Source organism: Anopheles aquasalis, chromosome 2 (assembly GCF_943734665.1).
Source record: "Anopheles aquasalis chromosome 2, idAnoAquaMG_Q_19, whole genome shotgun sequence".
Classification (NCBI taxonomy): Eukaryota; Metazoa; Arthropoda; class Insecta; order Diptera; family Culicidae; genus Anopheles; species Anopheles aquasalis.
The window spans coordinates 47,722,501-47,737,500 of NC_064877.1; the positions used below are offsets into that span (position 1 = coordinate 47,722,501).

Genomic DNA, 15,000 nt, shown 5'->3' on the forward strand with positions numbered 1-15,000 from the left:
GTTCGTCTTACCATTAATTTTGTGGAAAATAATTGAACATAAGCGTTGCGCAAGATGTAGCAGCAGGAAGATCCATCCTACTAGTGGCTAACGCCCAAACATCTACCTAGCATGATGGTTCTACGAGACGCGGCGAGATCCCCTTCCGCCAGGTGTTGTGTGAAGCGGGGAAGCAGGAGAAAAATCACCCTCCCCCCAGACACTACGCACGAGCAGCACCCGGCGCAGAGAGAAATGGTGTCAGTGTGTTAAAACCGATCATATTCACGATTTGACGAAGACATTCAGCTGCGGCATACGCTTCCATCCGGGCTCGCGGTCTTACCTCTTTACTACAAACCGGTAGACATTCAATCATTGAACACATACAGCCGAGCCACATCCTCCTCCGGTTTGGTGGTGGTTTGGTTTGACTTTTCCGACCCGATGTTTTTGCTGTTGCCATTCAACCGCTGCTGGTGGCGATGCTGGAGCACAAACACACGGAGATCATCGCAGGCGCTAAGACACGCACCCACAATCCCTGGCACTGTGTTGGTGCTGAAGGGTGGCATCGCGTTCGTTCGATATTTGCTTTTGATCGATCTGTTCGATGGGTGATGGAGACGCTCGATGTCGCTGCTCAGAGTTACCTGTCTCTAGCTTCTTCTAAGAATGAGTTTGAACACAAATTAACATCAAACATTCTTTCTTTCATTACAGGTAAATATTAGACGGGAGAGTAATCATGTTGGTTTCTTCTAAAATTTTCGTGGAAGGTAATTTATTTAATATTCTTTATTGGCGTCTTTCGATGCTCCATTGATGATCTGCTTGCAAAATTGAAATATTGATTTTAAATTTAATTTTATGATTCGAGACGATCACTCGTTAAATCTCTTCTTTTAACTGATTCAAATGCAAAATGAATATATGGAAATGTGTTGAATTTGTATACGATATCAAAGTATTATGAGACAAATAGGCAATTTGGATACGCATCTCCCCAGAGTTTCCCCTCCAAGCGCAATCTGTTTAATGTCAGGCTTCAGCGACGCAATCCATCACACGGTGGAGCTTCGCTGCAGTTGACGGATCCCGAATGAAATAAAAAAAAAAACCCCAGAAAAATAGGAAGGGAGACAAACATGCGAACAAGCGCGAAACGCGAAAGAAAAACTGATTATAAGGTCACGAAGCGAGAAACAGAGCCAGCCAGTAAATAAAAAACCAAAAAAAAAAAATATCTAGGTAAATTCGCTAGACATTCACATCCGACAGCCAGCCAGCCTGCTTGGCCAGTCGGCGGATCAGTCGCAGTCAGTTGGATGGGTGTTCGGTGAGGGGAATCTGCTTCTTGCGTTGCGTCTGGTGAAGAGAATTGGGCAATTAAAATTTCAAATCTGCGCCATCATTAAAGAGACGGCGGTATGTTGTTCGGCGTCGGAATGGGGAAGCGGTCGAACGACGAGAAATCGCAGGCAACAGGCAATCGTCGGCAGAGCGGTGGCGGTCGGAATCTGGCTCTGGCACCATCGCCTAGAAATAGAGAAGAATGAAATGGAAAAGAGACTGGGAGCTGGAATCACGTTTAAGTCCCGGACTCTCTGGTGCTGGTGGTGGAGTTCTAGACGGATGAAGAGGAGAACCGCATATTGCAACCGTCTTCTCGCACCGAGGTGGCAACAACATCAGTTCGCGCGAACTGCCCTGGTGCTGGTGCCGGTGCTTCTTTCGTTTGTTTTACTCTTCCTCTTCCCAGCGTCTACCGATCGTCTGGAGTTGTCTTGAGCTGCAGCATCTCTTAAGCCTGGCAGCGTCGCCCAATGCTGACGGTAGCAGCGTTAGAATTAGCTTGACTTCGGGCGCCCAGGAATGTAGACGATCAGTGCCGCTCTGTTCGCTGCCATTTTTCGGCCATGTTTCTCCCGTTCTGGCTGGCTCGGTTGGCTGGCGGCTGGTTGCGGGGTCTACTGGCGCACGAAGTACTTTCAAGAGCGAGCAGTGCCACTGTTTGGAGGCATTTCTTGAGGTGGAGCAATAAATGGAGGCAGCCATCTAAAATTAGAAAGCCTGCTTCTTCACCTTCTCTCTCGAACTCGCTCAACTATGTCGCTACGATCGTCGCCATCATCGTCGTCGTCGTCGTCGGCAGTGACGAGCTTGGAAAGGCGAACCATTTTCACTTTCGTTCCCCACCGTGGCGAAAGACAGCGAAACTAAGTGAAGATCATGACCGTGAACTTGACAGTGAAAAACGCTGTGCAGAGCAATCTGATCCTATGCAGAGAACACGCACGCGACGTTTGAGTTACAGAATGGCATTTCGGTGCATTTTTTTTCGTTTTTAAAAAAAATCCACCAACCCAAAAGGAGAGGGGGCTTGCCTTGGAATCTCAGTTGTTCTTGGGGCTGCTGAACGGTTTACGATCAGATGGTCCCGGGGGGGGAGGAGACGTGGCGCTCGATGTCAATATTATGAATTCGCAGCAATCAACTGACGTCCACTGGGATCGGTTTCTGCGTAGTAGTTCGGTAGCGATACCGGATCGATGCAAGATCGCAACTTAATGCTGCCGATGCTAGGTAGATGGCAGCTAATCAGCAGACTGTGGCAGTGGCCGAGAGATTACTGCCCGGCGATAACCCGTGCGTCAATCGTTTTGATGACCCCAGCAGAGAGCAGCAGCAGCTGCTGCTGGATTGTGCTACGCTCTGGAGTGAAGTGAAAGAATAGCAAATAGAAAACAAAATCCGGTCAGAATCCCGGCCCGTTCCGTGCGTTATCCCTGGGGATCAACGAGGGGAGTACACGTTTCGGCAAACGTGACACACGAGACGAGGTCGACCTCCGGTCCGGTGCGCCAGCACCGCGCGAGCGATGAATATGTCAGCCACAGGATCCTCTCTCTCTTCTTTTGCTGTTGGTGATTTTTACGGTGCGATCGGTAGCGACGGCGTACTTTCACTATCTCCTTTTCCTTTTTGCTCCATAAGAAAGCAGAGTTTAATTTGCATCGGGTGCAAGAGGGTGATGTGGTCTGTTCGCATTTTGATGAGACTTTCCCGTTGTTCAGTTGCTAGAAGGACTGATGTGAACTTGGCCAACGGTGAAATTGTGCTGCAGGACATGCTGATGCAGCCTTCGAGTTGTAGAGAAGCGGATTACGTTGATATTCGCATCTGAAGTGACACTAACAGTGATCTGTTCAGCTAAATTCATGATCTTAGAGCAATTGATTTGTAATATTCAACCTTTTCCTGATCACTAGTCAGATTGTAATGTCCAATACCATGGAAATCCTGAGTCAGCAGTTTTCTCCATAAGCTAGAACACTAACGCCTTCGTCAGCTCGCTGGTAGCAGCATTAACGGGAATGGAAAGCGTACAAACGAAAAAGCCTTCCATTTGCATTTGTGATTCGGTGTGTCCTACCGGGAGGGAGGATCCGGCGGACCGGGAACCAATCTATTCCCAAGGGAACCCCTTTGGGTACAAGCTACAGCTTCTCGTCTCACATCCCGTGAACCCCTTTTAGTTAGTTAGGCATGCACTAGTATGAACTATGTGGTTACTGCTCTGGCACTCTGGCACACTCCCCCTCCATCCATGGTCATGGTTCATTCCGTTCCGGAAAGCTGAACAGCTGCGAGGGCTTTTGTAGGTCATCCATATTCCTGAGGATAAGTGATGATGCGAATGCTGAGACCCCGCATCCCGTACGGCAGCAGCATCACCACTAGCAACAGGACAAATCGACAGGCGACAGGGGCTGGCAGCCTTTCCAGAGCCCACTGGCCACATCAGCAGGCACTTTCAGTAAGATCTTCCGGATGTGTGTCCGGTTGGTTTGTTTTCTTTTCTTTTTGTCATCTGACCAGTTACCACTTGAGGTAACCGGCGAAGAGCGGTCTTTGATTGAGTGTTGCGGGTTGACTTCAACCACGAGTACCTCGTCCCCTTGCCTTCCTTTACTCGCACAGAATGAGCTTATCGACTGGTGGAGCAAGGGTAGCACACACATTTCAGTGGCTCACTTCGCTTGCTGCGCCCCTGCGATGCCATAGATTGGCGAATGCTGATAAGGGCGATATGCCCCACGAGGGCGACCGAACTAGGTTCGAGTGTGGTCGCGCGCTTAGTACGCCCAGTACGTCGTTTGCGCATTTGTTATGTTTGGTTTGTTTTGCATAAACAATATCTCGCGATGTTATCAGCGGGCGCAATGTGCGAACCGCTGCTGGTGCGCTGTTTGGTGGCAGGGTGGCGCACGCACCGAGGGGTTTGTTAGCTGTTGCACCCTTTCGTAGATTACTCACCTCAATTACCGTTGCGGTGCAGCTCGGTCGGTTCTACTTGAAGCAGTTGACTCAATAAAATTACTACGTTCGCCTGAATGCATTTAGAGGCTGCATGGTTAAAAGTATTTCATTCAAACCGATTTAATCGCTGGAACATTGAACGCATATTCTCGGTTGGGAAGCTCTAGCTAGCTCTAGCTTTGGTACTCTTTTCCTTCCTTTCTGTTATTTCTTTTTTTTTTCGGCAAATTTATGCCGTCTCCGGGTCGGCTGAATCCCTAAACCGTTATGCAAATCGATCGTGACTCGAACCGTTTTGCATTTTTTGGGCAGCATCCATCCATCGTCAGCTGCTGCTGCTGCTGCCTGCTGCCTGCTCCACCTTGCCCACATCGTACTGGTGGCTCCTGCTCACGGTCAAGTTCGATCGGCCACGGAACGCGTGTTGCCGATTGAGAAGATCGCGAGCAATAAATTTCGTATGTAGAGTAGGGAGGCCACAGAGTTCCGTGTGCTCGCTATGTAAGCCACGCTTCCTGATCGGAGGGATGACGAAGCGAGCAAGGTGTGATGGAAAGGGGGACGGTCTGCAACACCATGGTTATTGGGTTTGTCTCATCAATCATGATCGGTAGCAGCATGCGAAAGTAAGCAGGAAGTAGGAAGTGGAGAAGGAGGGAGTGAAGAAAATTCGGACAAGGGCAAAGGCGCGTCTAGGTGTCAGACTATGCAGAGCGCGCACGCTCTATCCGGCCGAGTGCAGATCTTGGCTTGGAGTGATCTTGAAACTGGGGATTGTATGGAAATCCTCATGATCGAGACTTGCGCTACATCCTGTCTACCGGTTTGTGATGTTCGGTTTCTTTTATGTGGATATTATATATTGAATAACTTGAATATACTGTATTTAGGCGCTAGATAAGTCTATTGGCCACTTTTTTTGTTCCCGTTCCTCAGGTAGGAACTCACAAATGGATGATAATTGTCTTTCTTTTTTGTTGACATACCAGGCGTCTCCTTTCAGAACTAGTTTAGGATCTTTTACGACTCAAGTGATCGTTAATTTGTGTCCATGATCATCAACGACTGAGTAGAAGTTTACAATGTTATATGCACCTGTTTGCATTTGTTTAATCACAAATAGTGTAATTGAAGATCAATTTTCTGTTGTCTGTTTACATGGAAATATTTAAAAAATCTAAAAAAAAACAAAAAACCATGCGTCTCCATTGACAGCAACTCGATGGTCTGTTGTTAGTTAAACCAATCAAAATATAAGATCTTTATAAGTAAAGATGAAATATTAAAGCAACGCACGACGTTTTCGCGTCGAGAAAACATGACTCCCCCCCCCCCCCCCCGCCGGATACCGGAAGGAATGAAACCGAAAAAAGAGGGTGAAAGCGTTCTCGTTTCTACGCGGCGCAACCAGACACTCTCGCTCTCGCGACCATTCTCGCGACGGTACCAGCCGGCGTGTCGGTATGGCCCTGATATGCCAATGGTGTGGCACCAGCTGAGATTGATGTGTGTGGTGCTTTTGGGTTGGGTGGGTGGGGGTGGCAGGTTTCACTCTTACTAGGACTAGACCAGACAGCGATACCGCTCGCCGAATTCGCTTTCTTTCTTCCGTTCTTGCCCGTCTGTCTGCACGACGTAGACCCGCCTGAGGATAGTTTATAGAATGGACCGTATTATTGTGCCATTGGCACGCACGCACACAGATACAACCATAACCGGTTGGTCTAGGATAGTGAATGATCGGTGGCGCGGTGTCTATTGTGTTGCTGGACCAGTCGCCAACGGGGTTTCGCTGTTGCTGTTGCTACTTCTTCGTGTTTGGTTTATGGGTTGAGAATGGCCGACGAGAACGAAGAACTGAACAAACTGTGGTTGATGTTCTGTTCTCCGTTCTAGCTAACGCTGTGTCCGTGTGCGTGTTTGGCGAATTAACTGCGAGCGAGCGAGCGAGCGGGCGAACGAACGTCGTGTGCGTTCCGTGAAGCGTTCGTCGCGGTGGATGGTTGGTTGGTTGGTTCTTTCTGCTTCCAGCGAAAGGGTGGCTGAAGAAAAAGGGGGAGCGCCCTCCCCCTCCCCCAAATAGCAGCAGCCGCCAGTCGATTAGTTGCGCTTCGTTGCACACTCTGCCGCTCTGCGGTTAGTAGTGGTGGTGGTGTGGTCGGTTTTGTGCGTTCTTGACGGCCGCTGGCAGAGCTTTGGCAGCAGCTCCAGCACTGGCAGCCAGCGAATCATCAGTTCTAGGGGTGTGTGGGTGCGTCCTGCAAACAGCTGAGTTGCTATTCGCCTGCTGCGTGACCAAGGGACCGGAATACAAGAAGATAGCCAAACGCCAATTCCTCAACCCAACACAATGCCAACGATTACGCGGTTCTGTTGGGGATGCTGAACCTCACGATCGTGCTGGTGCTGGTGGTGCTGGTGGTGGTGGTGGTGGTTGTGCAATGAATGGTTCAGAGTGATCGGTGAGAGGGCTCGCCTCGGTCTCAGCGCGATCGTGACGCCAAGTCGGCCAAACCTCCCTCCCCAGTTGGAAACTGGATACGCGAACGCATGGCGGTGTATGTGCTGCTGGAGCTTCTGTTCAGCAAAAACAAAACCTCTTTCCTCCCGTCGCCACCGTCGCCCTCCCAGTGGACACCAACATCGCAATCGATACAGACAAACACGCACGCACGCACACAACGATGAGAACCATCATCTCGCGGCGCAACATCTCTTTCAACGCGCCGTGTGAATGGGTGTTGGAGGACGGACGGGGGGTGGGGCACACACGACACACGACTGCGACCGTGTCTCGATGATCGCGTGGAACGCCGCTGAGGGTGGTGGTGGTGGTGGTGGTGGCGGCTTGCGTCCGCGTTCTCGCTCGCTGACGGCCGCCTGCTCTGCTGATGGGTCTGGGCCTCACGAGTCAGCAGCCAGTTGGCCAGCCACCACTACACTGCCGGTGTGTAGAAAAGTGTACGCAGCGAGAGTGCTTTATATGGAAAACAAAATTCGCGAATCGCACCGCGCTCAGTACGAGACTTCATGTCGCTCTGTTCGGTGCGCGTTTGAAGCGAGAGTGTCAGTGCTGGGACTGGGCTGTGCGCTGTTTTGTGTTTCGTTCGCTCGGTCGGTCGCTCGGTCGGACCGCTCTCCATTGCGGTTGCTCCATGCTTTTGGGTTCGCCCTTTCCGTTTTGCGGTTGGTTTGCGCGTTCCTAAAACACCTGGCGGACACCCGGGCAGACGATCCATCGATCACGATCAGTAGCCGGAGTAGCAGCAGCAGTAGCAACCACAACGATCCGAACGGCTTTTTGGCTAATGGATGTGCTTTCGTGCTGCGTAAAGCTGGAAGCGATCAACACCACCATCTAATGCAGCAACCACCGAAGATCGAGTGAGCGAGTGGATCCGGAGCGGGACTGCCGTGTGGCCAGCTTGCCTGTGGATTGTTTTGATTGGCGTTGCACGTTGCAGTGAAGTGCGGGTACGGTGCCGGGAACAACGAAAACGACGGAGAACATTAAGGGTTTGTCCTGAGGTCACTCCTTCGTGACACACAACAGCAGGAGCACGTGCGATCGTGTCCGCCACACTGACTGTGATAAGACGATCGTTCCACACGATCGTTGCTCGTGTCCTGCTGGCTTCTTTCACCTGTGCGCCCCTGGGCACCCCCGGGCTGCCGGTGTACCGTTTATGAACGATTTCGGGTGCTACGGAGGAGCGCCTGTCCTTCCGGCAGGAATCGAGCTTACGCTGCAGACCGACCGTCGTTCGGCGGACACTGCCGCGCACGATACAATGGACAGCTGGATGCAGGAAGTGGTAAGTTCCGCCCAGAGAAGGCCCAGCGTGGGCCCCGGCCAGCGTCTCTGTTCCGTAGGTAGTGAAAGGGGTTTTTTTTTTGCTGGTGAAAGTATTTTGGCACCTTCTCTGGCCACTGGCCACGTTATTAGTCGCGAATGAGGCCAGAGTGCACCACACAACTGGGAGCGCACGTTGTTTGTTACACAATAGGTGCAGCAGCAGCGCTGCACCGCAACCGAACCACTCGTAACCTGTTGGATATGATGGTGGAGAGTGACACGAATGGACACTTTGTTTGGTTTTGTCGTTGCCGTTCTGCGTGTTGGTGTGTTAGGGCCACCCAGCCCCCCCGAGGGGGGTTTTGAGACGATTCTCAAGTTACACACCTTTTACGATACGTTCTAGTGCTGCTGTGGTGATGGTCCCTTTGGTGGTGGATGGACACCACCGCCCCCGCCCCCTGTGCCACGTTCCAACACCTTCCAACCAAGCAATCCATCGATCGCGCCTTCGCGCGGTGCGACCAGCCGGGGCTTCACTGTTTATGAGTTCGGGTTCGAGTTGTTCTGACCGCCGCCGAGTTGTTCTGACGGGTGATTTATCGTTAGGTTTTGTGGTCGTAGGTTGAAGGGAAGCTTTTTACTTTTTCTTCGGTTTTTTTTCTTCTCTTTCTTTGTTGTTGTTTTTTTTTTGCTGCCGCCAGTTGTAAATTGAAGTTCACTTCCCTTCCCTACACACAGGGCGTGCCCCGTTGTACAGCCCTCTATGTTTTTTTCTTCTCCTTTGGGTTGGACATTATGTTCAATAAAGAAATGATTGATGATGGTTTTGCACCGGCAGATTTTGTGGTGAATCGTGACTCTCAGCGAGAGCGAGCCGCACGGTCGGTCCGTTGTGGGACATGTTACGATGGAAAATGGCACCACGCTCCATTAGAATTCATTAGAAGTTTTCTCGTGGTTTATCGGTCCGCCGGTGGGTTACCGAATCATTACCCTTTCGAGGGATGAGTCACATAAGACTCGCTCTAGCTGGAGCATCTTGAGTGGCATTGGGTTTTCTCGAAAGGGATGATCCTTGGTTCCATTAGAAGTGCAACAGAGGATCGTGTTAGCATTTGAGTAAGAGAATGTAACATCTTCTTTACTTTATCTTTGAAATTGAAATAAAAGCTCCTTCAAGCCGTCAAGAGACGTAAAATCAGCTTCATTAATACTTTCATCCAAGAAAAACCTTTCCAAATCAACTCAAAATTGATCATTGCTCAAAAACACAAACTAGAAATGACACACATTTTCACTCAATGCTCAGCCCTCTCGGCAGCCCGTGCCGTTTGCTAACTGTGTTCGATGTTGGATGGAACAAGAATGTAAAATATTACTCAACATTTATTAACGCATCGCTGTTTTTTTTTGTGCGATCGATGCGTAGAACATGCCCTCAGAAACGCGTGCATCATCTCTGGCCAGTGTTTCCAGATCTCAAACGCCGCGCAAGCGTACGGACGCGATCGCAAGAATGTAGAAAACAAAAAAAAAACCCCGAAAAAACCCCCCTAAACAAGCAACGAGAAAAGAATGCCATTGCTTAAAATGTAAAATGTGTCCAAATCCATCGTCATCCAAACGTGGCGTGTAAAACAAGCTGTATGCGAAGCGACGGGACGGTTCGCAGTCACCGCGCGCGCGCACCAGTCGCAGTTGGGCGGATGCGGACGGGGTAAAAAAGTGACTAAAACTAATCGCATCTCAGAGATTTTTCTTCCCTCTTTTTTCCCTTCACATCCCGGGGGCCTCACAGGGGAGGTATGCAAAAAAGGTTCTTTTTTCTTTTATGTTGATGTTACTGCTTCGGATACGTAGTTTGTGGTTGGATCGTGCACTTGATGGATTGATAAGTTACGGGGAACCATGGCGCCATCGTGATTGAGGGTTTTAAGATGTTAGGTAATTTCTTTCGGCAGTTTCTTGGTAGTTCAATTTGTTTTTTAAAATAATCCTCCATTTTCTATGTTGTGCATATGAATTTATCATATTGACGATTCATTTGATTGATTCATTAGAAGAAACTGCTAATGGAGAGGGCTATTTGAGACATAAAATTTGTCCTTGAAAAAGCAGTTCCCAAACCAAGGAGTTTATCAATTCGTCGAGAACGATCCAATGGCATATGCGGTTGGTGACGGCTCATAAGATGGAAGCCCGCCACGGAGACAAAACGTTTTACGACCCTCTCGTCCTTCCACCATAGATTGAGTACTGCTGCTGTCTGTGACCATTCGACAGTGATTCCCGACCTCGAACAAGTTCACTTATCTACCTACCTGACTGACTGACTGACAGATTAGCTGACTGACTGACTGACTGTCTGACGGGCTCAGCGATCAGCGATGGAAGCCTGGAGTGAATAGTGTTCGTAGGAGACAAAATTCTCCACCTGCGCGCATCTTCGGCATCATTAACGATCCCGCCTCCCATCATCATCATCTCGCGGTGCTAGCGCTTCTCCTGTTTTTTCTTCTTCTTAATGTTAGAGTTTCGCTTTTATGCATTTTTAATTTAATTATCACGAGTGCTGGTGTTGCGCATCTCGTCGATCACTCGCGATCGCGAGGTCTTGCCGGGGATCCTGCGATGGTGGTTCACCGGCTGTTTGTTAGAGGGTTCTGGATTGGAGTGTGGCGAAGATTTATGGCAACCGATAGGGGTGCCTCGACTGGACGACGGACGACGGACGACGACTGCACTAACCGTTTATCTTGATGTGATGTGGCCTGCCAAATTCTTCCACATTTCCGGTAAACTGTTGGGGCGATCACGGTGTGGTGAAGATCACGACGGTTTGATGACGATGGTGTGAGACACGATAAATCTGTGCACAAATGCACAGCTGTCCGCTTAACTTAACTTCCCTCCACGGTTTTATCTGACGATTTTGGACATTAAGCTGATTGGTTTGAAGGCATTTCGGCACACTGGCTACCGTTGGCGAACGGTCGGTCCTGTGCGCGCACTCATCAGCCGATGATGAGCTGCAGAAATCAATCAATTCAATCAGCAGCATCGTCGACACGTTGTTTAGAGAGAGAGAGAGAGAGAGGGAGAGGGAGAGTGCGAGTTGATGTGATGATGAGGTTATCTCAACCAAAACACGCCACTTTCCGATTGCAGATCTCCGGTTTGTGAGCCTTGGCTTGCATTATCTGCGCCGGTTGCGTGTATCAACCGCGAGCGCCGCGCATAGTTACACCACCATTATGGGGCATTAGTGTGTTAAAAGCAATTAACGGATGAAATTGGAATAGGTGACCGCTGAGACAAGTTATTCTAATTCCCGTGGGTCTAATTTGTTCTTTCACCTATAAGGAACCTTCCGCACAAATGGCGTGCACCGTTTGGCGTGCTCCGCGGTCTCTATGAATGGCTGTGGAAATGTAAATTTATGCGACAACGCGCCATTCACTCGACATGACATTTCCACAAGCATGTCGTATGTTATGTCGTTCCGGGATGTCGTTCCAGTCGTGCACGATGCCGGCTTACACCTCGTTCATCTCGCTCGCTGCATGTGCTTTATGCGTGCGATGATCGTTTGTGCAAAGCAGCGTATGTTTGGGTGTTCCGATTCTTGTTCTGGTTGACCCGGCGATCCCTGCCAACCCTGTGGCCGCTAAGCCGCTTGCACCCCGTGCTGCTGCTGATGAGCAGTGGCTGTGTTCGAGCGCTGATAGCGTACCGTCGGGTGGTAGACATTATTATCTTCATGTGAAGCCACCGTGCTAGCGTCGGTTGGTGGCTGACCGGCTTCGGCGGTGGTGGTAACGATTGACCGAAATCCGTGCCATCATCAACCGTGTCGCCCGTGTCGTGCCGTGCCAGGAGGTCAACAGGGGCCCGCCAGGGGCGAAAGGAAAATGTATCGACTCGTGAAAGCAATCCGGATGGTTCTCGAACTGATTTTATTCATCAATGTTTGAGTTGTAAGTTGATTTACGTAAAGATATTGCTCGTGTTTAGGCTTCATTGATGCACATGCCAATCTGTTAGTTGGAAATTTCAAACGACAGCTTAAAAATGGTGGATTTTGGCTAAATTATAGAACATAATTTTTTTTTTCTTATTTAGAGAACAATCAAGAGCACAACTTTGTACCACTTTTCAGTCCCTTTTTGGATTATTATCTCGGATCACATCAATGACCAATGTCTTCAAAAATTTTCACTTCTAATGTTGGTGCGTCTGTGACTGTGATTGAAACAATATTGATGACTATGTCAATGCTCGATCACGACGATCACAAACGATCAGTAGTATAAAGCCACCAATAAATCATCCAATCTGAATAAATAATATTGATAAATAAAATTGAGCGTGTGTGGTCCGCTTCAGAGGTTAATTCGGGTAAAAAATGGCTCATTTCTGACGATTTTTTTTGTCAAGAAACCATTCTAATTTATTTTTTCAAGTGAATGTCTTATTAATCTACAAGTGTTCAAGAATATTTGGATGGTGTTTTGGGGAAGTTTTGTTAAAAACTTTTTACATGGCATCAACTTTAGAAAGGCGTGTCTGAAAAATGTAATTTTTCGATGTAAAATGTAGATTTTACACAATACTCTTGAAAGGATCAGCATGCACGGAAAAATGTAAAAAACAAATTAGGTCAAAATTTAAATACCTTTGCCGCTCCCCTTAAAGAAACAACTTGAACTTCGCTTCGTGACAATTTCCATAGACAGAATAAAAGATAATTATTCGAATAAAGCTGCATTTATCATGACCACTGAATCGAGATAACAGAATCTGCAATGATTATTTCCACGACTTCATTTGAGTTATTGTAAGTTTGAGCAACGATCGTGGGATGTTAAACCAAACCCAAATTCAATTATGTTTGCAACAGTGACGTCCTGTGACATACCAGCTCAACAAATACCCGGAAATCACCCTCGACTAAGTGCAAACTGGTGTACACTCAGTACATTTTCACCGGTGTTCCGTTTTTTTTTTTAAAGAAACCGTTCTTATCTATATTCTATGATGGCGAGACGACGGCCACCAACCAAACAACCAACCAACCGACCATACAATAGGCAATCCGCCGACGAAAGCGAGAGCCCGAAGACGGAGAAGTGCTATTACCTCACCATCTCTCGCAGATGCGGTAACAACATGCGGTGATGAATAATTCTCGTAATTGCGCTCGCCTAGCGAATGCCGGCCGGCTGGCCGGTCGGTCGTTCGGTCGGAAGGGTTTGTGGAGCGTGCTTGTGCGGCTTCGGCTCGGCGCTGACGATGGTTGTTGGTGGAGCTGTGGATGTGGTACAGCAGTCGGCTGTAGCTTTACCTTGAACTTGACCATGGTTCGGCGTGGAGAAGAGGCTTTTACTATTATTTCGCTCGATATCTCTCCTTCCCGGTGCCATGTGTGCCGCGGCTGCTGTTGCTGGTGATGTCGAGAGTTGGTGTGGGTTTTATGTGGCTTTTCGCTGGGCTGGGCTATTCTGTTTTGATTTTCGTTTCATTTCTTTACCACCGTTCGTTCGTTCGTTCGTTCGTTTGGGTTCGGTAACGTAACATGACTGGAGGCGGAAGTAGAACGCCTGATGCTGTTTAGTGCTTTGTGGCTTCACTACTACCGACCATCATCGTGCTGGTTTCAGTTAATTACTATTAGCCCAGAACACACCGCCAGACGACGACGCTCGACATGTTGTGATGATAGCTCTTCAGCACTTCTCTCGCTCGTTCGCTCTCTCTCTCTCTCGCTCTGCGCGTTTCATCAGGAACGGAATGTAATTATCTTTCGACGGCAAAAACTGAAAGTGAATTTGGTATTTCCCGCGCGATTGAGCTCGGTACGATCCGTCTGCTGGTGGTGGTGCTACTCCGTGGCAAGCCACTAACGCTCCACGTGCGCCACGTTGCTAAGCTCCAGTAGCTAGTTCCAAGAATCATGCACGGGAATCATCCGTGGGAAGCATCTAGTCTAGCCTAGCTCATCCTCTGCGCAAAAACATCCCAAAAGCGGGTGCCTGGTTTGTACATAGCACCACCTTCAGCAGCGCAACCGATCGGTGGTGAGATCGCACGAAGATGGAAAGTAAAAGTGTTTTTTTTAACTGAAACAAAGTTTGAGGAGGATGGGGGGAAAATAAGGGGAAAATAAACTCGAAATGAGCAAAGCAGCAATTATATAAAAAATAAAGATTCCATAAACATGTTCTCTTTTAATTTTGCAATACACACCGGCCGGCAGCAGCACAGTGGTCCCAGTGGACGATTGGCGTCCGCAAACCCCCCGCCCCGTCCGGTGAGGATTCAATTTATTTCTCCGGTTTAATTTCCGGTTCGGGGGATTCCGCTTGCAAAAGTGGCCTTTTTCTGTGGTTGTTTCGGTTTTAGTGGACAGCGTTTTTTTTTTGCGCTCTCTCGGTTTCGGTTGGGTTGGGTTGGTTGATGTGAATCCAATTTGTGCTGCAGCGATGCATCGATTGGCGTTCTCGACACGGCATTCGACGAAGGTGAGGAGCACCACCACCGCGCGGCGCTCGTTCGTTCGTTCGTTCCTTTCCAATGATTCGCTTTCGCGCTGTCACCGGTCCTCAAATCCTCGAGACCGGAGCTGGGCAGGAGTGTTAATTTGCTCGATACTGCTGCTGCTGCTGCTGCTGCTGCTGCTGCTGCTGCTGGTGGTGCTGTTGCACGCTGCGATAAATTAATATACCACCGGTCGGTCGATCGATTCCTGTTTCACTTGGTGAGCGCCACAAAAAAAAAGGTGCAAAAACGGAGGCATAGTAGGAGAGGGATCATAAAAATCGCCCACAAAAATCCCGCTCACCACCATGCTTCGGGGGTGTCGTCAAAATGGCCGAAACGGAAAGTGCACTTCATGTACT

The 15,000-nt window shown here is 49.0% G+C and overlaps 1 protein-coding gene across 3 annotated transcripts in view; it reads left to right on the top strand.

Moving 5' to 3' along the window:
- LOC126569419 (steroid hormone receptor ERR2) overlaps positions 1 to 15,000 on the top strand; it is a 37,128-nt gene that overhangs the window by 15,294 nt on the left and 6,834 nt on the right. The window contains exon 1 of one of the 3 annotated variants that reach the window (XM_050226496.1): positions 716 to 758. The exons of 1 other annotated variant lie outside the window; for it this stretch is intronic. Coding sequence is in view for 1 of the 2 variants with exons in the window: in XM_050226494.1 (XP_050082451.1) it covers positions 7,989 to 8,117 (129 nt within the window). In the remaining variant the exon portion in view is untranslated. Of the gene's footprint in view, positions 1 to 715; positions 759 to 7,330; positions 8,118 to 15,000 lie in introns of those variants that run through there. One more of the 3 variants, XM_050226494.1, reaches the window with a different exon arrangement.